Source organism: Vicia villosa, linkage group LG2, assembly GCF_029867415.1.
Source record: "Vicia villosa cultivar HV-30 ecotype Madison, WI linkage group LG2, Vvil1.0, whole genome shotgun sequence".
Taxonomy (NCBI): Eukaryota; Viridiplantae; Streptophyta; class Magnoliopsida; order Fabales; family Fabaceae; genus Vicia; species Vicia villosa.
In genome coordinates, this window is record NC_081181.1 from 21,669,315 (window position 1) to 21,693,353 (window position 24,039).

The 24,039-nt window shown below is 32.9% G+C and overlaps 1 protein-coding gene across 4 annotated transcripts; it reads left to right on the plus strand.

The window, feature by feature from the left end:
- The first annotated feature begins 1,513 nt into the window (after positions 1 to 1,513).
- On the plus strand, positions 1,514 to 4,673 carry LOC131645999 (protein NPGR1-like). 4 transcript variants are annotated; one of them, XR_009297253.1, is made up of 6 exons: positions 1,514 to 1,649; positions 2,007 to 2,316; positions 2,416 to 2,645; positions 3,212 to 3,675; positions 4,021 to 4,135; positions 4,213 to 4,673. XR_009297253.1 is itself a non-coding variant. In XM_058916178.1 (5 exons), the coding sequence occupies exons 1-4, from the start codon at positions 2,920 to 2,922 to the stop codon at positions 4,060 to 4,062; spliced, it is 333 nt and encodes a 110-aa protein (XP_058772161.1). In that variant the 5' UTR covers positions 2,876 to 2,919; the 3' UTR covers positions 4,063 to 4,135; positions 4,213 to 4,673. The 4 variants fall into 4 exon arrangements, 2 of the variants coding, with proteins under 2 accessions (XP_058772160.1, XP_058772161.1); XM_058916178.1 differs by lacking the exons at positions 1,514 to 1,649; positions 2,007 to 2,316; positions 2,416 to 2,645 and adding an exon at positions 2,876 to 2,939 and having other exon boundaries at positions 3,212 to 3,413; positions 3,607 to 3,675; XR_009297254.1 differs by lacking the exons at positions 1,514 to 1,649; positions 2,007 to 2,316; positions 2,416 to 2,645 and adding an exon at positions 2,851 to 2,939 and having other exon boundaries at positions 3,220 to 3,675.
- Positions 4,674 to 24,039: the final 19,366 nt, after the last annotated feature.

Below are 24,039 nucleotides of genomic sequence, written 5' to 3' on the forward strand. Positions count from 1 at the left end.
ATTTGACAATAGCAAGCAGCTACAAATTGTGTTTGATATTAGTCATAAATTTCCCAAGCCTATATGCTATGAAAGAATTGCAGGCTCACCGAAAATGGTGTAGATGGTGAAATTGTTGGCCAATTCCAGATTAACCGTGTCGAGTGGTACTCACTTTTCCTAAAACTTTTCTAAACTATTGTATTTTGTAATACTTCTCATAATTGATGAATGTATATGTCAATTTCCGTATTAAATATGTCAACTTGTATGAGCTTCAAACAATTTGATATTTCAAATATGTGATGTTAATTGGTCAAAAGGACAACCTTACTAGATTTATAGCTTATTTTCTTGATGAGTTTGTCAAAATTTCTTGATTTTCTTAAATCTATTAAGTTGAAAGGTATAAATAATTGAAGCTTCTAAATTAAAAGTATCTCAAAGACTTGAGAGCTTGTGGATTAAAATCTATCATATAAGAAAAGTCTACCATTTGAGCAATTCTTAGCCTATCCACATCAGCAAAACACTCCACAAAATTTCACATCATTCTCTCATCATTCCCTCTACATTGTGGGTTGCGGTAGTTATTATTGTGGAAGTTTCACCCTCCCAACTTCTCATGATCTAACTACGCATTTTTCACTTTCTCTACCTATCCACGTTCCAAACTGGCTAATGGCAATAATGACCTGTTTAAATGGCTTGCCTATTTAGCAGTCACTTTCATTCTTCTCCTTTCCATTCTTTCTAACTTCTGCTATTATAATTCATTGTCGTGTGAATTTGCCTCCCTTTGTCCATTCACGTTCCAAACAGTTGCACACATAAATGGCCTCATGTAATGGTTACCAAACTTCAATTCCAACCCTCCTGCTTCCTCACCTTTTCCAATTCTTTTTAATTTTACGGCTCCTCCTTCAACCTTCATCAAACCACATAGCAAAATAACACCTTCCTGAGAATGAGAAAACAGAGATAACAAAAAAATCGTGAGAGAGTTTGCGAAGAAACCTCAACCAAGGAATCTGTTGTTGTTGTTGATGTGAACAGATTGAACCATTCCAGATTGCTTATCACCGTCTCCGACCATCCTCATTAAGCAACACGAAACGATGAGAATTTCGGAAACAAAAACTCAGGTAAGCGTTCAATCTTGATTTTCATTTCCGATTCGCACTTACTGTAGATTCTATCAAAGCAAATGTCTATCACGAAAGACAAAAATTATAGTTCTGTCTCTTATACATTGTCAATTCACTCTTTTAAGTATTCTTCTTCTCTTCTATCCCTTTTCAATTCAATCATCGATTCTTCAATTCATCTATCACCCATCACCTAAACCCCATAAATTTCAAATCTTTTTCAATAATCTGACTGAATTATGTCTGTTTCTGATTCGGGGCCTGCTTATTGATTTTGATTTTGATTTATATTCAATCACCTTTATATGAATCTTCTATTGTTTGGAATCTTCTATTGTTGTTATTTGGAATTTAATTGAATTTCATAATTGTGTTTTTTTTGCAGAGTGACTGTGGATAATTCTTCAACTATTGTTCCTTCTTTGCAGAAAATTATCTCTGGCAATGGAAATTTAAGGTTATATATAACCCGTGTTCGACAATTGGTGTTTTAGCCAAAGCAATGAATGCTACAAGCAATGGGTGAGTTGTTCCATCTAAAAGCATATTTAAGATCTTATTGGCAGTTATAGATTGTTATATATCTACTCCAATTTTGATGTTTTGTTAAACAATTTGTTACTTTATGTGGCTCATAATTCAAAATGCATTCATCATAGAGTAATTCCATGTCGATAAACTTAATAATGTACAATCACTTATTCAAAACATTTTGCTTATACAGAATACTCAAAACCCGAAAAGGAAGTTGTTGTTATTGCATTAAACAACATTGATGTTGAGGGGCATCCTTTGAATGTTGAAATGGCAAAATCACTTCCGCCAAAACCTACTAAGAACTTTTCACTTGCTTCATCCTCTCTTCCTTTGATGATGCAGCAAGCTGTTGCCATGCAACAAATGCAATTCCATCAAGCACTGATTATACAACAAACTATGATTGCACAACAGGCTGCTTACCGAGCTGCAACCATGAAATCGGCCACAAATTTGTCAGCTTCAAGCGCTATCGACTATTCCTTCTGATAGCCTTGCGTTGGATCAGGATGTTGCTGATTCCTCTTATGTTATTACTCCTCCGCCTATTTTGGAAGGCCGTGTTAGTGTTTTTAACTGAAAATTACTGTTGAATTTGCAGATCTAGAAGTACCTCTTTATCGTAACAGAAAGACTTCTCACGTATCCAGGGGTAATATATTTCTTCCTTTTGTTAGGGTCGTGTAAAGTATCAAAGTCTGTGTCACGGTTTCATAGATAATGAGGTTCTTACCTTTTTCTTTGTTTACAGTTGCTTCAGATCATGATAAGGTTGCTGTTTTTGTGGATTGGATGGTTGATCTTTGCAATAGATTGAACATCCAAATTGAGACCCCTCCTTCCACTTCAGAGTTAACAGAAAGCCAACAAAACATTGAGACCCCTCCCTCCACTTCAGAATTAACGGAAAGCCAACAAAACATTGAGGATTTGGCTTTGTGGTGACTGCCAAGAAATTAACTCTTGTGGACTGCATAGTCGGTTAGTTATGATACTGCAAATAGTCTTCATTTGGTTTTGTGGTATAGGATTTGGCTTTGGATCATGTTCAGTTCAAAAAATTCTGGCAGTTTCTTGGGTAGTTCAATCTGTGACTATTACTATTGTTGTGTTTTGACTTTTGGTGGTTTAAGACAAACTAAGGTTACATTTCTATATCTATATCTCTTTTGATATCTTTAAATTTAAAGAATTTTGTTTAATTAGTTTAGGACTTCAATTTAACTATTGCACTTTTCAGTTGCTTGGCACAACCATGCTCCAATCACCGCCAAGGTGGAGTTGTTTGAGTGTCTCTTTTATTATTCTAATTTTATCTTGAATTGTTAATAGGGTCAAAACTAAGTGGATTTTATGATTAGAAACATCTATATCAATCAACTTCCCTGTCTTTGATGATATTACAATGCATTTCTTCTCTTCAACCCGCGGAACAAAGTTCCATTATATCATTATGATTTTTACGAATAACTTACCGTAAATAATATAACTTTGATTGCTTGGTAAGTGTTTGAAAGAATGTCGTTAACGTTCGGTGTTTGTTATAGGGCAGCAGCTAGAACATCTGTAGTGGATTCTGAAAGAGTTACTTTTCAAAAAGAGTCTTTGAAGTTTCTAAATGCAGCTGTCCTAAATGGAAATGAGAACGCAGAAGTGATGTCCAGTCTTGGACTCGAAAATGCAATTCAAAGGAATCTAGATGTGGCTTATCAGAATATAATGTTCCGGCTTAGTGTCATTTTGGCCATGGTAATGGTAACACCCTGCATTAACAAATCACTAATATGAAATTACGCAATCATGGTAATGGCAGGGAAGTTGTTTGAGTGTGTACTTCTTCTGAATGCTTTTCCCTTTTCTCAACTCAATGTAGCCTTTCAGTGACATTCTTTGTTGTTTAGTAACAGTGAAAGTTTACTCTAATGAGACTTATTGTTATCAGGCAGAGAAGTTTTTGTCTACAACCCTTGGGTCTGAATCTGGTGTCAATGCTATCTTTACTAATGGAAGGGTAAGTCTATCTTTATCTCCAACCATATTTATGTCTCATTTGTTTGTGTGTGTATATTTTAAGAGGTACTTGCCCTTGAGGTCTCTACCATGTCTTCCAGTAGGTAGTTTCTTTGTTTCTATGATGATGTAGGTAATTGTTATTTCATGGGGATTTTCTAGAATTTGATTCTCATATGGATCTGTTTGGTGCTGGGGTTATAACATCTGTATCCTTAATACACATGTAATCCCTTGATTGAGTTCAATTACAGATTGTTTGCACTTCTATAAATTTGTCGATCTTATATTATATGCTAACATTTGCATCATTGACTACTTTTATGGATGGTGAACTCGGTATCAGTGGAGAGGACTCGCAGGATTCCCAGGTTCCTTGCTTACTTAGAAGGTTACTTGAGTCGCAACCACCTGATTCTTCAACTGGTCTATCTGAAGAAGAAGACAGAGCATCACTAAAGGTATTTTGAAATTCTTTGATCCCTACCCCAACCATAAAATAAAGGCAAACTGATTGAGTTCATTTATATTTTCACAGCTATCCTAAAGGCTTACTTATAGCCTTCAAAATAAAGAGCATTTCAGAGGAAGTTCCTTCAGACTAAAGATGTTGTTGCTGTTAAACCTCAACTTCTTCAAGTCCCTCCGCGGATGCTTATGGATGATGAACACGTAAATGAAAACTCAAACTACTCACCATCCCACTTTTGCAGTGTCTATCATGGACATGGGGGCTTTAATCCGTTTCGAAATAATTCGGGAGACATGCGGAAGCAGGTTTGGTTTAAGCTTCCAAATTGGTGGCTTTGTATTCTGTTTTAAGGCTCCAAATAGTTGAACTCATTGTTAGAATGCTCGACCAAATTAGAGGCAACACTGTTTTGGAGAAACATCAATGTCAAGGCAATTTAGAATTTTTTTGATTGGGTCTATTATTCTTGGAGATAATTATGCAGTATTGATTTCATTACGTGTACTGCGTATTATATTTTTGCAGGATATGTCATGTTAAGGCATAAGCCCATTGCATGTTGTTCTAATGAGTATAATGATGTAGTATATAGGTGTTATTAAACAGGAACAGTTTCGTTATGTGTACCGTGTAATATATAGGTGTTTGCAACAGGCTTTAGGTAACAAACTCTCAATAGTCTAAGATATCATTAATTCCATGAGAAGGAGTGACAAAGGTCAAAGGTTCACTAAACTTTGTCATGAACCTGCCTAGGCTTTGCACAAAGATATTTAGAAGAGAGTAGGAGAATTTGAAAAGGACTAATGACGAATATTAAATCATTATCATGGAATGATCTGAGCATAGAGGACTGGTAGAACACTTAAATATTGTTATTTAACTAACTTTTTCACTTTATTAAATCAATACTATAATGAATCAACATATTTAGAATTCCTCATTTATTTTAGTTTTTCATTTGTATTTAATTAAGTATTATTATTTTAAAAAAGAAAATTACTACATTAGAGTTATTGGATTCATAGGGTTAGCATTTTACAAAATTAATAATTTTTTTTTAATTAACTATAAATATTTTCTAAATTTAATCATCATATTTTATTAGTTATTATTTTTTAATTAAATTTAATTTTTCAAAATACGTGTTTAATTTATTTAGTAACTTAATAAATTAGTTATTATTGTATCTAATATATATTTATCTATATATATAATATAAAATAATTGAAATATTAAAATTAAAATTTTAACGGGTCAATTCCCTCCAAATACGAAATAAGATAGTATAGATACACGCAGGTACTTATATGGTACGCATATATGGTAACGATATTGACACATTTAATTAAATATTGAATAATAACAAAAATAACTTTATAAAAATATTCATAAAAATATTTATAAAAATATTCGTAAATTTTTTGAAATATTACCACACTGGTACCCGTGCGAATGCACGGGTATCCCGTTAATATTAAAAATATTGGATACTAATGGGAGCTCGGAGTTACTAATCCAAATTTTGAATATTAAAGGCAACTAATTTTGAATATTAACGAGACACGAAGTTACCGATAAAAATAATAAATATTAACGGGAACACATTGTTATTGACAAAATATTGAATATTAACGAGAGCACAAAGAAACATTAAGTTACTAATAAATTTTTTCAATATTAACGGGAACAGATTTGGAATATTAACGACAACACGAAGTTATTGACCAAAATAATGAATATTAACGGAAACACGGAGTTACTGATCAAAATAATGAATATTAACGGGAACATGAAGTTACTAATCAAAATATTGAATATTAACGGGAATAAATTTGAAATATTAACGGGAATACGAAGTTACTGATCAAAATAATGAATATTAGCTGGAACATGAAGTTACTAATCAAAATATTGACTATTAACGGGAACAAGAAGTTACTGAATAAAATATTCAATATTAACGAGAACGTGAGTTACTGATCAAAATATTAAATATTAACAGGAACATGAAGTTACTGATCGAAATATTGAATATTATGGGGAAAATAATGTTTATTAATCAATATATCCCAAACTTTGGCCCAACCTATTGAAAAGAAATTTTTATATTTTACATATTTGTTTTTAGGATATTTACTTCTACAATAATATCTATATTGAACAAAATAATACTTTTTCTATCATCTTTTATTTCTCTCAATCACAATGCGCGAAAACGACGGGTACCCGTGCAAACGCACGGGTAAGAGACTAGTTAGACAAAGAAAGATAAACAGGCCTATATCTCTAAACGTGAAAAATAGTGATTTATAATAGTAAGTTCATCATATGGGCTATTTATTACTCCCTCCAGTCCTTTTGAACTGTCGTTTTAGAAGAATTTTTTTATTCCTATTTAAGTGTCGTTTTATAATTTAATGTTATAATTTGTCAATTATACCCTTATTTTCTCAATAACTCCACATCACATTTTTCAATTAGTTATTGGAAAAAGAGAGTGTATGAATGAATTTATTTGGAAAGAGAAAAATAATAAATAAGGGTATGATAGGAAAAGTAACTCTAACAATCCACTATCTTGGTTGAAGAGCTTTTTGCTAAAATGACACTCAAAATGGAATGGAAGGAGTACTTCTTAGATGTAAATCATCTTCATATGTGAGTTTATAGTATGTTACCAAATTTTCAAACACATTTTTCTGATTAGAAATAAGAGCTTAAAGATAGTGTTTTGTTAGTGTAAAATTATTTTACACATATAATCAATCAAAATTCTCACATTTGCCATGTTATATCAGTATTTCAAAAATAAAAGTGTGTTTTATTGTGATACATGTTTCTCATTGTTTGAAAATATACAAATATTTTATACTGGCAGTGCATTTCTTTTTTTCCTTACGAGTAATGTTATTATGTTTCTTATTCATTAAGAATAATCGTCCAATTAGATTCCTGAGAATCAAGCTTTAAACTATTTTTTATATGAACAAATTTTGAGTCTACTACATATACTACTTTTTTTCACCAGTACTACTTTTTTTCACCAGTCTACTACATATAATTGGGTGGAGCCTAATGCTTACACATTGTTCTCGTATTGTCCTCTTACGCGAGTTATTTTATTTTCTATTATACAATAATATTTCATGTTATGTTGTGGAGCTGAATGTGCCACAATAGGCCGATATTGAATGTGAATTTTTCATGTTTATAACATAGATGTTTGTAATAGGTAATGTGGTTTTATAAACATCATTCAGCTGAGGGAGTGGATTCAAACATTTTTGTCTTGACAATTTATTGACTTTTTAAACTTGTTGAATTTTCAAAGTTGACTTTTTGCGTCAGTGTAGCCAAAGTTAACCGATTTTATTGATTTTACAAAGTTGACTTTTGCGTCGGCCAAGTCGAGGCTAATATATTTTGTTGACTATTGGAGTTTGACTTAGCCTCGGTGCAACGAAGCTAACAAATTTTATTGATTTTTCAAAGTTGACTTTATCCTCAGCTTAGCCGACGCTTCGTTATTTGTTAACTTTTAGAGTTTGACTTTAGCCACGTCCTAATCTACGCTATTCAATTTTTTAGCGTTGTCTTCAGGTTAGTTTGGGCGTAGACTCGGTTAAATTGATGCTAGGTAAGACACGGCCTTAAATGGCCGATGCTAACATGTTAACTTCGAGCCATTTAATTTGCCCCGACACTGACGCCAATCCGACACTAAACCCACTGTAGTGTCGGTTTTTTGGCCATTAGCGTCAAAAAATGGCCAACGCTAATTACTGTTTTTCTAGCAATGAATCAATTACTCATTTGAAAATGATTTTCCTAGAGTTCTCATCTGACTCATGATATGGGTAAACCATATTTGCATTTGATTTATGTTCTCTTTACGTTTCATTACGAAAAGTTTATACTCGTTAGTTATTGTGTCTAACCTCGCCCTCTTTACCTCAGTAGTTCCTTCATGGATAATTTGAACGATGTCCCACATTTCTTTTTCAGTTACACATTGAGAAACTCATGAAATTCACCAAGACTGAGAGTGTTAATGATGACAAATTTCGCCTTCAAACTATCTTGCATATTTTCTTTATCATCTCCTGTCCAATCCTTTTCACTTTTGTTTACTACATCACCATCAACTTTGTGTGTAGGAACAAATGGACATTCCTTCACAACCTTCCAAATACTACGATTCATCCTTCAATGAAGAATCTCATCTTCTCTTTCCACAAACTACACCCTTGTCCACTAAAGAATGTGGATTTGTTTAGTGAATATCTTGAAGTAATTTTCCTCTCAGGATGATTAGTCTTTAGTAGGAGTTAGGCTTTGATGTCACTTGTTGGACAAGTAACTCCAAGCACAAGAGGGAAAGGTGAATTAAGGTATTCAAAATTCATGATTAATTTAAAGGTTTTATTACTTAAAAAGAAATTTGTGTTAATATCCACAAAATCAGAGAGAAAAACAGCAAAAAGAAAAAAAAAACAATAAAGTAAACGACAAAATTTAAAGAGATAGGATTAGAGTGATGGCACCGAGATTTATACAGGTTCGGCCGAATATTGGCCTAGTCCTGTCCCCAAGACATCTTCTTGAGAATTCCACTAAAACTTTGAGATTTTACAAGTTATATGTAACACCATTCTAACCCACAAGGAATATTCGCAATATGATACGAATTAAATCAAAAACAAAATCACCAATAGGGTGTCACATCGTCATAAAAACTTCACAATATAATGTCCTGCTCCGTAACACGGGTTCTCAAAATTTATTTAAAACTATATCTCATTTATCATCATAAAGCAAAGCATGAGCGGAATTCATAATTTAAAACATCTTTAGAATACTCTTCATAAAACATCAATTAAACCTCATGGTTCATGAGTTATAACTCAAACATCAAAATCCTTTGAAAGGTAACTCATCAAAATGCAATCAAATCCAAAATAGTCAAAGAGAACCTAATAGTTCCAAAACATAGCGACCTCGACCCCGATGTTACATATCAAAGCAAGACCCCATTCAATCTAAACAAGCGGTAAAAGGACGCCATGAAGCTATCCTATAACTTCAACAGACTACTCCTGATTACCTGCGCGTTACCCACGTGGAGGCAACATTCAAACAAAAAGAATGAGTATTTCATAAATATTATATAAGACATAAGGAATAGATATAGTAGTGGTATACAAATAACCAACCACACATATATCGATACGACATATTCATCATATTCGAATACTTACCCACACCTACACATCATCACCTATTCACAACATCATCTCATGATTCACTCACAATTATCACTTAAGTTATTCACATCACAAATAATCAAGCATCATTAATTTATAACATATCACAACAATGCAATGCAACAATAATGGACTCATGCATGTGCTACCAATTCATCACTGATGACTCATTCATCATTCTCCAAAGATCCCCGCCATAGGATCGAATCCCGCTTGAAACCGGAGCATATCACAATATTGCACTCAATTCGCATAATGGGATTAAGGGCCTTTTGTAACACCCCGAATTCTTTACTAATTATTTATTTAATTAATCTAGCATGAATATATGAGTTATTGTGAAGTATTCGATATATATATATATATATATATATATATATATATATATATATATATATATATATATATATATATATGATGTTTTGGTGTTTTTAGATGAGTTATTGTGAAGCCTTTGATATAAATGATGTTTTAGTGATTTTTGTGAAGTATTCGATATATAGGATGTTTTGGTGTTTTTATGTGAGTCCTTATGGTGATTCACGATGTTTTGAAGAATATGATGTGCGATGCGGTGCTATGTGTGGTAGAGTGAGAATTAAAGAGATGTTGAGCATTTTTAATAATTTTGGATAATTAAAATAATTAGTTAGAGTTATTTTAATTAGTGAAATAGAAAAATATTGGTGTTAGAGATGATAAGGGTAAAATAGTCAATTCAAAAGGATAAGTGAGGGTAAGATGGGGAGAACCATATTAGGGGTCCAAGGGTCAAGTTTGACAAAAGGAAAAGTTGAGGTTGAGGATTTCATTCTGTACAATCGTAAAAGTGAGAAGACATTTGGAGGGAGCTAGGGCATAAAGAACCAAGAGGAGATTCCCGTAGAATTCGATAGAACGCGAGGAAGAGAACCAATTTCTAACTATAATATAAGGTAAGGGGGTTATCTTGATTATTGTAATTGGTTTAAGGTTTATATAGTTGTGGGTTTGTGTGGGGTTTTTTTATTTTGATGGCAATCATGTTGAATGTGCATGAATTGATCCCTAGAGTTGAATATAATTGATGAGATTGATGTAGTGTTTTGTTTGGATACGTGTTGTGTTGTAATTGCTAGAAATTCTGTGATTGGACTGTTTTTATATTGATCACAAATTGGTATTTTATGATTTTGGGGAATATTCCCGTAGCAGATGAAAAATACATATTTTGACACTTTTTCAGTGATGTAACCGGTTACATGTGTAAAAAAATGGGGAAAGCGCAATTTTTGGGCAATTTTGGGTGTTGTAACCAGTTACATGGTTTGAGGTAACCGGTTACATCGAAGAAAAATGGGGTATTCTTGCTTCTGGAACTGATGTAACCGGTTACATGATTGATGTAACCTGTTACATCACTATGTTGCCAGATTTTTTTTTCTAAACTTCGAAAATCCATAACTTTTGACTCGGGTGCCCGTTTGACGCTCCCTTTGAACCTATAGAAAGCTACAAATATTTTCTATAACATGAAAATAATTTTGAATATAGTAGATAATAAATTTATGGAGTACTATGTCTTTTGTATGGAATTAGTCTTGTACGTCCGTTTTGTGTTGTATTATGAAGTGTTTGACGTTACTATGAAGGTATGATATTGTATTATGATGTGTTTGATGTTGTACGAAGTGTTCGATGCTGTTATGACCGAATATGAGGTATTGTGAAGTATGTGATGATGTTATGGTGAGTATATGAATGATGATGTGTTTTGACTAGCAGTGGTCATGTTTTCTTGTGTTGTTGCGCATCATACATTCATAGCATAAGTTGATAGGACTTATGTCCAATAATGTTTATAGGACGTTGGTCCAGTGATGGCTTAATCCCATAGTGAGGATTGAGTGTATTTTATGAGGCACTCAGTTTCCAAGAGGGAATCACCCCTATTAGTGGGGATCTTTGAAGGAAGATGACTAAGTCATCAGTGAAGTTTTGGTACCACAAGCACGAGTCTAAGTTGATGCATTTCATCCTATGTGACATTTCATATTTGATGATATAAGTGATGGATTGATGAAGTTGTGATTTCAAGTGATGTTTGCGTTTGCGTTGAGAATTGAATGTTGTTTAAAATTAAGGTGAACAATCTAATAATATAATGATGAGGTAATTGAGTTGACGTTGGTATGATATGTGATATGTGATGTTATGTGAATTATATGAGAATAATGTTGTACCTACTATATTTATTCCTTACATCTTTTATAATGATTATGATTTCTCACCCTTTCTGTTTGAATGTTACCTCCACGTGGATAATGCGCAGGTGATCAGAAATAGACGTAGAAGCTCAATGATAGCTTTATGAAGTCTTTTAGTTGCTTTAATTTAATAAAGAGGGTCTTTCTCTGATATGTAACATCAGGGTCTTTGGGATCGTTTGAATTCGAACTATATGTTCTTTGTTAGTATGATGTATTGAGATATTTTATTTTGTTGTAAGATGTTATAAGCATGGCTTTTGAGTTATGAAGTGTGATGATATTTTATTTGAAGTATTAAATAAATATGTTTTTGAGACTATAATTTCCGCTGGGATGTTTGAAGTTTCATGATGATATTTTCAAAGAGATAAATGTTTAAATTTTTGAAAACCTGTGTTACGGAGAAGGATGTTTTATTACGATGTTTTACATTAAGATGTGACACCATTGTTGGTGATTTGTGATTGAATATTTATTATTTATTCGCAAAAATTTCTTGGGATTTAGAAGGGTGTTACATTAGTGGTATCAGAGCAGGTCGGTCCGTCCGACTAGGTTGTCTAATGTTGTTTGTTCCTTAGTACGCGACATGTGTGTGAAACACTATCAGTGCTTGCTTGTTTTCCAAACCACTTGTTTGCAGGAGTAAGATTGAAGCAAGTGAGGGAGAACCTTTTATTTCTCTAAGATGTTTTTGGTGTGAAGACTTGGTTCAGTGTGCTACTGATTGGAAGAGTGTAAGTGTTGTTGAAACTGTGTTGTTTCTCGAATCCGAAGAGGGCATGGAATCAAGATTCTTGTCTGCCGGTGAAGTTGGAATGTCTTTGTTGGAGAACGATCAGGTATTTTGATGTTTGCTTCTCGAAGAGTAGAGAGCAATGTGAAGGCTAATGATATGCTAGTGGTGTGTAATTCCTGATGTTTTCCCTGAAGATATCTGCAACTTGCCTAAAGAACGAGTGTAACGCCCAGAAATTCGATTATTCGCTTAATTTAGTCGTTTGGAGTGTTTAGTGAAATTTTCGCATTTTGGGACGATTTAGTCGGTATTAGTTCGGGATAGCGGATCGATAACTAATTGAGTTTTTTAATATTTTTAGTATTAGAATTATTATTAGAGTGTCGTGTTTTATTTTGGGAATTTTTGAAGCAAATAAAATTAGACCGTAAAATAAGAGTTAGCGAGTAAAATTGGGACTTTTAATTAAATAAGTGAGTTGAGATTATGTGTGGTATTAGCAATTGAGGGGTATTAGTTAGTAAAATCCAAACATGAGTTTTAGAGAGCCCAATCATTCTATTAGGTTTTGTTAGAGTAGTGGTAGTTATAAAACCAAAACAAAGAGGAACATAAATAGTCACGTAGCAGAAGCAAAAGTAAAAATAAGAAATAAGGGTTTGTTGCTAGCATTCTGGATTTTGAAGGTAGCAGTCTTAGAAGTTGTAGTTACCGATCTATTTTCGAGCTCCGTTCAATCCAAAGGTAAGGGGTGGGGTTCGATTAATATAATCGATTGTATGATGGTTTTTATGTGGGATTTAGGGTTGTATAATTTTATTGCTAAATTGTGTTCATGTGTTGAATTGTGATTTGTTGTATATCGATTGATCTGGATTTATAACTAAGTTGCTCTGTGGTCGATAATTGTTGGCATACGTTGTGTTGAATTGAGTCTGGAATATATATATATATATATATATATATATATATATATATATATATATATATATATATATATATATATATATATATATATATATATATATATATATTATATATTGGTGAATCAATGAAATTGTATGGGGAAGAATTTATAAGGGCATTCGTAATAGCTAAGAACTGGAGAAGAAATGGAAGTGGGATGGGGGCCTCTAGGGGTGGGCGCCCTAGCTTGGGGATGGGCACCCCACACACCTCCAATTCCTTTCTCCCTCCTGAATACATGTGTATAGGTACATATATAATAGGTATATATATAACATACTAATTGAAACATAATATATATATATATATATATATATATATATTATATATTATATATATATATATATATATATATATATATATATATATATATATATATATATATATATATATATTGGAGAAATGGCTTAATATAATTAATTAGAAATGGATAAATTAGTATGATATATTATAGTTTAGCAGAAACAGGGGAATTAGTTGATAGCAGATTTACTAACAGGTACTGGTATATGTAGTAATAGAGTTGAATTTTGTTGATAGCATAATTTTGAATGCAGTGAAATTTTTTATATCAGAATAATAAATTTATTAGAGGCTAGTTAATAATTGGCAGTGATAGCAGCGAATGGAAATAATACTGAATCAGCCGAATTAGTAAATTAAGCGAAAAATTAATCAACCGGAATTGGATGAAATTTTTCGGGGTGGTATATATATATATATATATATATATATATATATATATATATATATATATATATATATATATATATATATATATATATATATAGGTAATTGTGGTTAGTTTCTTTTGTTGAACAGTATATCGATTTTTGTGAATTGCAGGTATTGTTGAAATAAGTTGGTTTTGTCCCGAATTTGGACAAGTTTTGGTTGTAGGCTTAAATAGCCAAAGTTGAACGTTGTTTAAGTTGCTGTTTAAGTTGTTGTTGTTCTGATTGTGTTGTGATATTGTTGAATTGATGTCGTCCATAACGTCACATAACATTGCATTGATTAAGTTGGCCTTAATGGCATTGTTTAAGTTGACCTTGATGGCACCCTGTTAAAGTTGTTGGAATGCCTCGATAACCTGGCATATGATTAAGTTGGAAGTTTTACTCCGATGGATCCACATGCATCTGCATAGTCGAGTTTCATGTTGAGTCGCATTTGGACGTTGTTGTTATTGCTATGTTGCTTGGTTGACTATCGCATTATGGTTGTTTCCGAAGGTGGTGAATATTGTATGATTATATGTCTAATATATCAATTATCATACTTTTACTTATACTTTTTGATATCTCACCCTTTATCTGTTCGCCGTTGCCTTTATATTGGTAACGTGCAGGTAGTGAGGAGTAAAGACTTAGTAGCTTATCGGTGTCGTCGCTCTGATATGTAGCACTCGGGGGGGATTGAACGCTTGTTTTGAATTACGTTGTTATTTCCTTTAGAGTTGAACTCAAGTTGTTATCTTGAGAAGTTGTTTTGATTTAAGTTTTCTATTTTAAAAAGATGCTATGATGTTCGGAGTTTATGTTGATACTTAAATTACGTTGAATAATCCGCTGCGAGTATTTTAATTAAAAGTGTATTTGAGTTTGAGGCTATACACGTTGTGATTTATAATATGATTGAATGTGTGCTATGTATCATTCTTGCAAATATGAAATTGACGGGTTAAATTGAAGTGGAATTGTAATATCCCAAAGTTGTTGAAAATTTGAAATTTACTCTGATTTTATTATATAAACGTTGGGTAGATTTTGGGGTGTTACAACGAGGATCTGTGTTTGATGAATGTGAGAGCTATTTGTTCTGCTATTGCAATACTGTAAGATTTCAGATGCTTGCAATATTTGCATCATTGCAAGTTGACCGTGAAGCTGCAAGCATGAGTTTTCGATTGTAGGTGGTTTTCCTGATGTATTTCCAAATGATATATGTGACTTTCCTATAGAGTGTGAAGTTGATGATTGTTATTCGTTGCATAATTGATGAATTGTGTGTGCTATCAATGTTTTGAGTAATGATGAAGTGACAAATTGTTGTAAATTTTGTTGTTGGAATCATGTGAGTGATTGTTGAGTATTGTTGATGTTGTTCTGTGTTTGTGAATCGCGAGTCGGAGTTGGAACTCGAAGAAATTAGTAGATTTGTGAAAAGGACTAGAGCCTTGGTGTTTTGAAAATGGAGTTTTTGGAAAATTAATGTGTCTCTCGGGTTATAAGAAGAGTGGGGTTTTAGAAATGTGTTGGAATGGGTTTTGTACACAGAAAATCATGGAAAATTGCTTCTGTAAAGGGTGCAATCGATTACAATACTCGTGCAATCAATTGCATGGTGCTGAACAGTACTTTTGCAAAAACTTCAAAAATTCATAACTTGAGTTCTGGACGTCCGATTCAAGTCACGTTCAAAGCGTTAGAAAGCTAACATAATGAACCTTGTTTTAAAAATGGTTCCGTTACCTAGAATTGATTTAATTGTCACGAGGTAATGTTGGAGTAACTCGGTGTTAATCTTGGAGGAAACTGTTTGGAGTTAAACCATGTGATTACAAATTGTTTTGATGAGTCGGTGCAGGTTCTTATGCCTGAAGACATCTGTTAAGCAAGTAGGATAACTCTTAAGAGATGAGGCTTAGAAGTTTGTGTGTCTGTGATAATGTTTGTATGAGGTTGTGTATGGATTAACGATAGTTGATTAAGGTAATGAATAAGATTAAATATCCACTTCAAATGATTGACAATTTGATGGACCAACTAGAAGGCAAGTATGTATTCCGTATAATCAAATTGAGGTTGGATTATCTTAATAATTGGGTGAAGGGTGAGGATGGTTAGAGAACAAATTTTAAAACTTTGTGTAGGCATTATGGATACTTGGGTCAGTTTGTTGCAGTGTTTCTTAAGAACATTATGATTTGATTTAAGTCAAAATATAGATGTGTCGGATGTTGCGATTTGATTTAAGTCAAAATATATAATTGAATGTTGTTTAAAATTAAGGTGAACATTCTAATAATATAATGATGAGGTAATTGAGTTGATGTTGGTATGATATGTGATATGTGATGATATGTGAATAATATGAGAATATTTTTGTACCTACTATATTTATTCCTTACATCTTTTATAATTATTTTGATTCTCACCTTTTCTGTTTGAATGTTACCTCCACGTGGGTAACGCGCATGTGATCAGGAATAGACGTAGAAGCTTAATGATAGCTTTATGAAGTCTTTTATTTGCTTTATTTTAATAAAGAAGGTCTTGCTCTGATATGTAATATCGAGGTCTTTGGGATCGTTTGAATTTGAACTATATGTTCTTTGTTAGCATGATGTATTGAGGTATTTTATTTTGTTGTAAGATGTTCTAAGCATGGCTTATGCATTATGAAGTGTGATGATATTTTACTTGAAGTTTTAAATAAAGATGTTTTTGAGACTATAATTTCCGCTGCAATATTTGAAGTTTCATGATGATATTTTCAAAGATATAAATATTTTAATTTTTGAAAACCCGTGTTATGGAGTAGAATGTCTTATTACGATGTTTTACATGAAGATGTGACACCCTTGTTGGTGATTTGTGATTGAATATTTATTATTTATTCGCAAAAATTTCTTGGGGTTTAGAAGGGAGTTACTACTTCACTAGAACAATGATCCTACAACATCATTGGACTATCGTCCTACAAATATGCTATGAATGCATGGTGCTCAACTTCACAAAATTAATGACCACAACTAGACAAAACGGCATCATCATTCATGTATTCATCAAATTCATGTCATCATTCCTTCGTACAATAACACAAGCATCTTTGTCAACTCAACACACAATCATTAATTAATCATGTTATCCATCAACACAACAACATTCACCAAAATCAAGTACCGAAGCACAAGAATTCACAAAACCAAGTTACATACAAAATGCCTTCTAAACCTACCCAAACGTGCAAAGTAAATTCCAGAAAATTATCAGAAATTATAATAAAATATAAGCTTCCATATTCTGAAATTGTTTTTCAAAAATATTAATTTTCAATTCAAGAATCTGCACTAAGCTCCCCCAGTATTGCGCTAAGCGCGATACCTACTATAATAAGGTTTGTTTTATTTTCAAAAGCGGGCTCTACCGTGCTAAGTGGGCTTTGCGATTTCTACAAAAAATCCTGCGCGACCTGCATCAAACCAGTCTCAATATTTTGCCCAAAAACATGTTTTAATCTATAATTTTCTGCGATTTAAGGTCTATGATCCTAGGTCAAACATGTATTAATCATTACAAACTCAAAACACAATCGTTCATCTCTATTCCAAGGTTCATTATCCAACCCTAAACCTTCAATTCCTCAACAATGGTAGATTTGAATCTAAACCATGTTATCATACACCAATACAACAACTAATCATAGTAGACATCACAATAATCATATAATCTCAACAATATATCATCGCCGTTCATCAATTTCATCAAATATCACAAACCGCAACATACTTTTATCAACCCCTTAAATCAAACATAATACTCATGATAGCCCCCCTTATCTTAGATTGATAGCTAGCCTGGTTCCTTTCTCAAGTTCTACGATCAATTCCTCTCTTCCTCTTCTTGCCCTAGCTCTTCTATTCTTTCACATTTTCTCTAAATTCCACGATAATGAGAATTCTCTCATTTTTCCACTTTTTACCTAGTTAGCCTTAGGACCCTTATTATGAACTTCCTAATTTTCCCTTACTAACTCTACTTCATTTCATCTCCTTATTTTATTTTATTTAAATAATCATGCTAATTAGAAACTATATTATTTTATTCTAACCAACACTTTAATTCCACTACCCCACACGCATCAACATAAACATCATACGTCACATAAACATCGCATCTACTCATCCACAAAACACAATGACTTCAACAGGTCTAGTGATAAATCCTCGTAAGTGTAAAGTTTACTGTGGTGGAATGGATAGAGGAACCAAAGATCTTATGGTGCAGACATCTGGATTTGATGAGGGCCAACTGCCTATGAGATACTTAGGAGTGCCCATCACTAGCAAGAGGCTGACTGTTAATCATTACATGCCACTGATTGAGAAAATTTTGCAAAGGTTGAATCATTGCACAACAAAGCTTTTGAGTTATTCAGGGAGAATCATGCTTGTAAAGAGTGTTGTCTTAGCCATCACCCAATACTGGATGTAGTGCCTCCCCCTCCCACAGTTTTTCATAACCAGAATTGGTAGTATGTGTAGAACCTTTGTCTGGAAAGGGAATATTGAAGGTAGAAAGAAGAGTCTTGTGGCCTGGAGTAGTGTTTGTAGGCCTAAAAGCCAAGGAGGCCAAGGGGTTATCAACTTGACCATGTGGAACAAGATTACTATGATCAAATGCCTATGGAACCTGTGCAGGAAAACTGACAATTTGTGGGTGAAATTGATCCATATGTACTACTTAAAAGGGCTTAATACTATGGATGCAAGGATAACTTAAAGCAGCTCATGGATAATTAGGAGAATACTGGAACTGAGGGATGTGGTTCAGCATTACCAAGTGGAGTGGGATAGGCTGCTGACACTAAAGAAGTTCAAAATGAAACTGTTATATGATGCAATGTGTGCTGAAAATGATTTTGTGGAGTGGAGATTCCTGTTCCAACATAATGATGCTAGGCCTCGAGCCAAGTTCACAACTTGGTTGATTTGTCATGGCAAATTGGCCACGAAAGATAGACTGTTTCGTTTCAAAATGATTTCTGATAGTACTTGTTGTTTGTGCAAAGCTGTTGAGGAGAGTATCCCTCATTTGTTTTTGAATGCAGGAGTAATGCTTCCATTTGGCAACAGGTTTTGATTTGGATCAAGAGTGATCATCAACCTTTACCATGGCTGGAGGAACTGTAGTTGATACTAAAGGTTACCTCTAAGAAAGGCTGTAAAGCTAAAGTGATGAAGATTGCTTTTATAGAGACATTATATGCCATATGGAATAGAAGAAATGATATAGTGTTTAAACATAATAATCAAATAGACATTGTACATAATGTTATTGACTCTATAGTTTATAGAAGCTGACAATATAGGAATATCCTTTACTTAAAAAAAAACACAATGACTCAGATAATCACCTCAAAATAATCAAATAAATAATTAAGTCTGAATATCGGGGTGTAACATTATACCCGCGAATCTTTGATACAAGTGAATCGAGAGATTTTACAAAAGCTTATCCCACAACCAAAAGATGTTGAACATGTGACTCCCACACACAACGGGGGGTGAATTATGGGGTTTAAAAAAATTGGCTTGAAACAAAATTATTTTTTAAATTAGAGTTTAAAAACATTTTCTCACAAAAATATTGGATATGAAGCAAAAAATCAATGAGATGAAAATAAGCGGAAAGTAAAAAGTTAAAGGAAGAGAGATAACACCAGAGATTTATGGAGGTTTGCTCTGAAGGAAGTGACATTATCCTCTCCCTAAGAGTTAATCTTGAGGGTATCCAATAATGATTGAAAGATTTTTGAAGGATAAGCCCACAAACCACCTTATACAATGAAACATTAAGTTTCAAGTTTACTTCCAACCATACAACAAACAATGGAATGAAGCAATTAGACTTCACATAAAACAACAAATATAACTTCGAACGGTTAGTCTTTATGCCAAACAAAGATCTTGTACGGACTTATCTCGAAGAAATATGTAGTTTTGAATTGGCTATCCTCCAAATTGAATCAAGGTTGTATACTGGGTGATCTCGAACCAACTGAGCTTTTATATATCGAGATGAATTTAAGATCCGATGTAAAGATTTTTCTCTGGTTGTTCATCATGAACCCAAAAAGGAAAGCTTTTTCTTAAGTGACTGAACTCACGAAGAAAGCAGAGGCTAACACATAAACCCCCCAAAATAACTTTTAACAAGTTTAGCTCAAAACGTAAACAAACACTTCCTAAGGAAGAATAATTCACTAAAGCCACTTTTTCCATCAGACCTAAGGCCCCATGTCTAGTTCGTTATGTGAAACATTGCGATTGCAAGGCATACATTTAATGATTGTGTTCTCGAATCAACTCACAAAACACTTTTTTGAAAAATAGTCAAGTATGAAATCTAATCGACTCATATTTAGGCACATGCATAAATGAAATTTTGACAATGATGATTATGAAAGAGCAACGACGGTTATGGATTGTATCAGATTGGTTAGGGACAAAGAAAAAAGTGATGAAGCAACAGAATATACGATTTATTGATGATGAAGAAATGACTATGGATCTTTTATGTTATGTGAGATCAGGATCAAGAGCAATAAGGGGCATATCAAAAGAGATTAAAGAGAATAATTGTTACGGCGTTAAGGCGGGGAGAACACGAGTTTTCTTGTTTACGCGTAAGAATATGTTATGATGAGTCATTTAGATGAGAGAATGTAATGTTTTAAGGGGATTTAAAATGAATGGGACGAAATTCATTATTTGAATAAAAAATATGAAGAATTTCTAAAATAATGAAATTCTATGAAATATTTTGTCCAAGTTAAATTCTATGATTTTCAAATTCCTCTCACACTTTATAGAATTTGAATGACAAATTGATAAATGTTATTATTTCAAAATTTGCAAATTGGTCCCTATGTTTTTCAAAATTTTAAAATTGACCCTCAAAATTTTCAAAAAAATGGAAATTACTTTTTAATAATTTTTTAATTTTACAAATTCCCGTTAAATATTAAAAATTGCAATTTAGTCCCTATTTTTTTTATAAAAAAAAGTGGAATAAAAGCATTAATTCATTAATCCAAAAACAATGAATACAACTGATACAATGGATCCAGGTACAAATCAACCAAACTTAATCTATGCAATCTAGATTAGCATCAATATGATGCTGAATGTTTTTATGCATACGACATCTAGTAATAATACTATACTTTATCCTTTCCCCTATGGATGAATCCAAATATCCTTGGGAGAAATTTTTTTTGTTTCTACTTCTCCATATTTCATATAACGTTTCCACAAAAGCTATCTTCGGTACTTGTTTTTTCCAGCCTTTTTGTGTAACTTCCTTAATCATCCATTCCACTTCTCTACTCCAACTGTTCGGCGTTCAATGGATGTTCAACCATTGAAGGATCTCCTACGAAATATGATGTGTAACACCCCTTATAATACCCCAAAATTTTGAATATATAATCAGAGTAATTAAGCATGCATATAAACAAAAGGGCGTGACATCGATGTTTTTGAAAACTAAAAGCTTTTAAAAACCGACAACATTCATTTATAATATACGATACACCTGGTCATTTCAAATAACACTTCTCAATTAATCATAATTTATCCAGAATATGCATTCACAACGGAGAATACTAAATACTCATGTATCTCATAAAATGATTCATGTCCCATGCCATGATCAAGTCTCAATAATCATCTCAACATAAAATAAAACATAATACGGAATATTTGGCTTAAAAGCCTCTCAACAGCAAGTAGCAAAATAACAAGTACTCAAGTCAAACATAATACATTACCGAATGAAACATGAGTTCAAATGACTAGTCTACCCAGTGTTACATGACCAGAGCATTGACTCACTACCTAATCTTCAACAAACACGAAAGAAAACTCCGGCTAGATCATGCACGAGCTACTAACGCTAAAACCTACATGTCGCCAAACGAGGGCAACATTAAAACAGAAGGGTGAGAATACGAATCATTATGAAGAAAGTATAATATGACACAATGGTTAAATCAACAATTACAGGAATTTATCACACCTTACCTAATCATGTAAAATAATACTAATCCATATATTCTCATATATTAAGCATTCAACAAGTATCAAGAGTATGATATTCTAATTTCAATACTATATTTCCAACTATGCACACAACCACAATTATCACATATTCACACATTTAACCAATTATGTATCCAAACATCACCCATTTCAGTTATCGAACTCATACACATATCACAACTACATCAATTTCACATATTCAATTATCACATAACTCTAAGGTGACTCAATGCAAGATATCTGACACTATGCATGTGGTACCGCAATGTGAACCTGAAGTTTCACCGCTTTCCAATTCAATATCTAGAATCCAAGCCACGCTTCCGATCCGGACAAGATCAAAGCCCCTACGCCTAATCCATATCAAGGATTAACGTCTGTTACATCTATTTCCAATCAAGGATCACCGTCTATCACCAAGTGAACCCATAGTTTAACCGCTTCCACAAAAAAGCCGACTATGCCATGAATGTATGTACAATTACCAACCAACTATGCAATTAAGATTATCTCATCAATCTTAACTTACCGCGTACCAACAATAATTCAACTCTATGAATTATATATTCAATTGTACACAACATTCACAACACATTGATATCATTCCACATAATAGAAACAATATTCAATTATGATTCACAAATACAATTAACACTAGTAAATCATACAATCTCATGTTAATGCATATTTTCCAAAATATAAACGAACACACGTTTTCACAACATCATTTAATCACTAGGATTTACGCCATACAGCTATCCATAGAGAACACTCACAAAACGACATGATTAGCAAAGCAATGTTTTATTCTCAACATAAATATTCAAGTCAAAAATACAAATTCGGTTCATTTCATAAAGTACCGCAATTTACCGATAAACCAAATAATCGGTCTAATTCCAATTACATTCCAAGTTTATTTCAATCAATTAAACTTATTGAAATTAATTCGACTATTACTTTAATCACTCAATTAATATCACCCTATATTAATTCCAATTTACTACTTCATTCTCTATTACAAAACCAACATTTTAATATAAGAATATTCAAACCTACATAATTTCGGTCGGTTCGTAAATTATCACCATTTCAACAAAATAACATTCCCACATTAATCTACTAATTAAACTTAGCTACTACGTAATTTTTCATCAAATTCCGGACAATTAATTATACCGCTTAATTCCGCTATTCGGTCAACGGGACTGTTTTGCATTTTATTTGTTCTATAACTTTCTGTTCACAATTTCATTATCCTAGTGTTTCTCAATTATGTACTATATCATGAATATATCATGAATGTGATCTCTCCCATTATCTATGTCCATAAGGTATCAGCATAATAAACATTGAAAATAGAATAGGCATGTATATATGTTTGAAACCGAAAGCAAAATGATAACATCACACAAAGGCAGCAGCATAAAATGAAGTTAAAGGAATTGACGTGCTTCAGGCATATAGCGAAACAACAAATAAACAGAGTCACGGTGTGTGCCGTTCAGCAATTCCTTCCTCCCCTCTCTCATTGCCGTTCGGCAATTCTTCCACTCATTGCCATTCGGTTCATTTTTTTCCAGATTTTATAAACACAGCAACGTATTGATATTCAACCATTTTTAGTTCAGGTTCAATTTCCAATTAACAGAATTCAGCATACTAAAACACATTTCAAATAGCATTTTCATGGATTGCAACTAAGAACAAACAAACCTACTCATGTTATTCTACCCATTATCCCCATCATACTAACCCATAATAATAGGGATTCTCCCCCTTACCTCTTCAATTTCTCCTCCAAACCCTAGCTTTTGCTCTTCTTCTCTCTTAGCCTCTTTT

What these genes read in the sequence shown, in the direction of transcription:
- LOC131645999 (XM_058916177.1), top strand. Translation starts at nt 3,183, where the DNA reads ATGTCGTTAACGTTCGGTGTTTGTTATAGGGCAGCAGCTAGAACATCT. An exon ending in TTAGTGTCATTTTGGCCATG is followed by an intron (nt 3,414 to 3,606) that starts GTAATGGTAACA and finishes TATTGTTATCAG; the next exon opens with GCAGAGAAGTTTTTGTCTAC. An exon ending in CTATCTTTACTAATGGAAGG is followed by an intron (nt 3,676 to 4,020) that starts GTAAGTCTATCT and finishes ACTCGGTATCAG; the next exon opens with TGGAGAGGACTCGCAGGATT.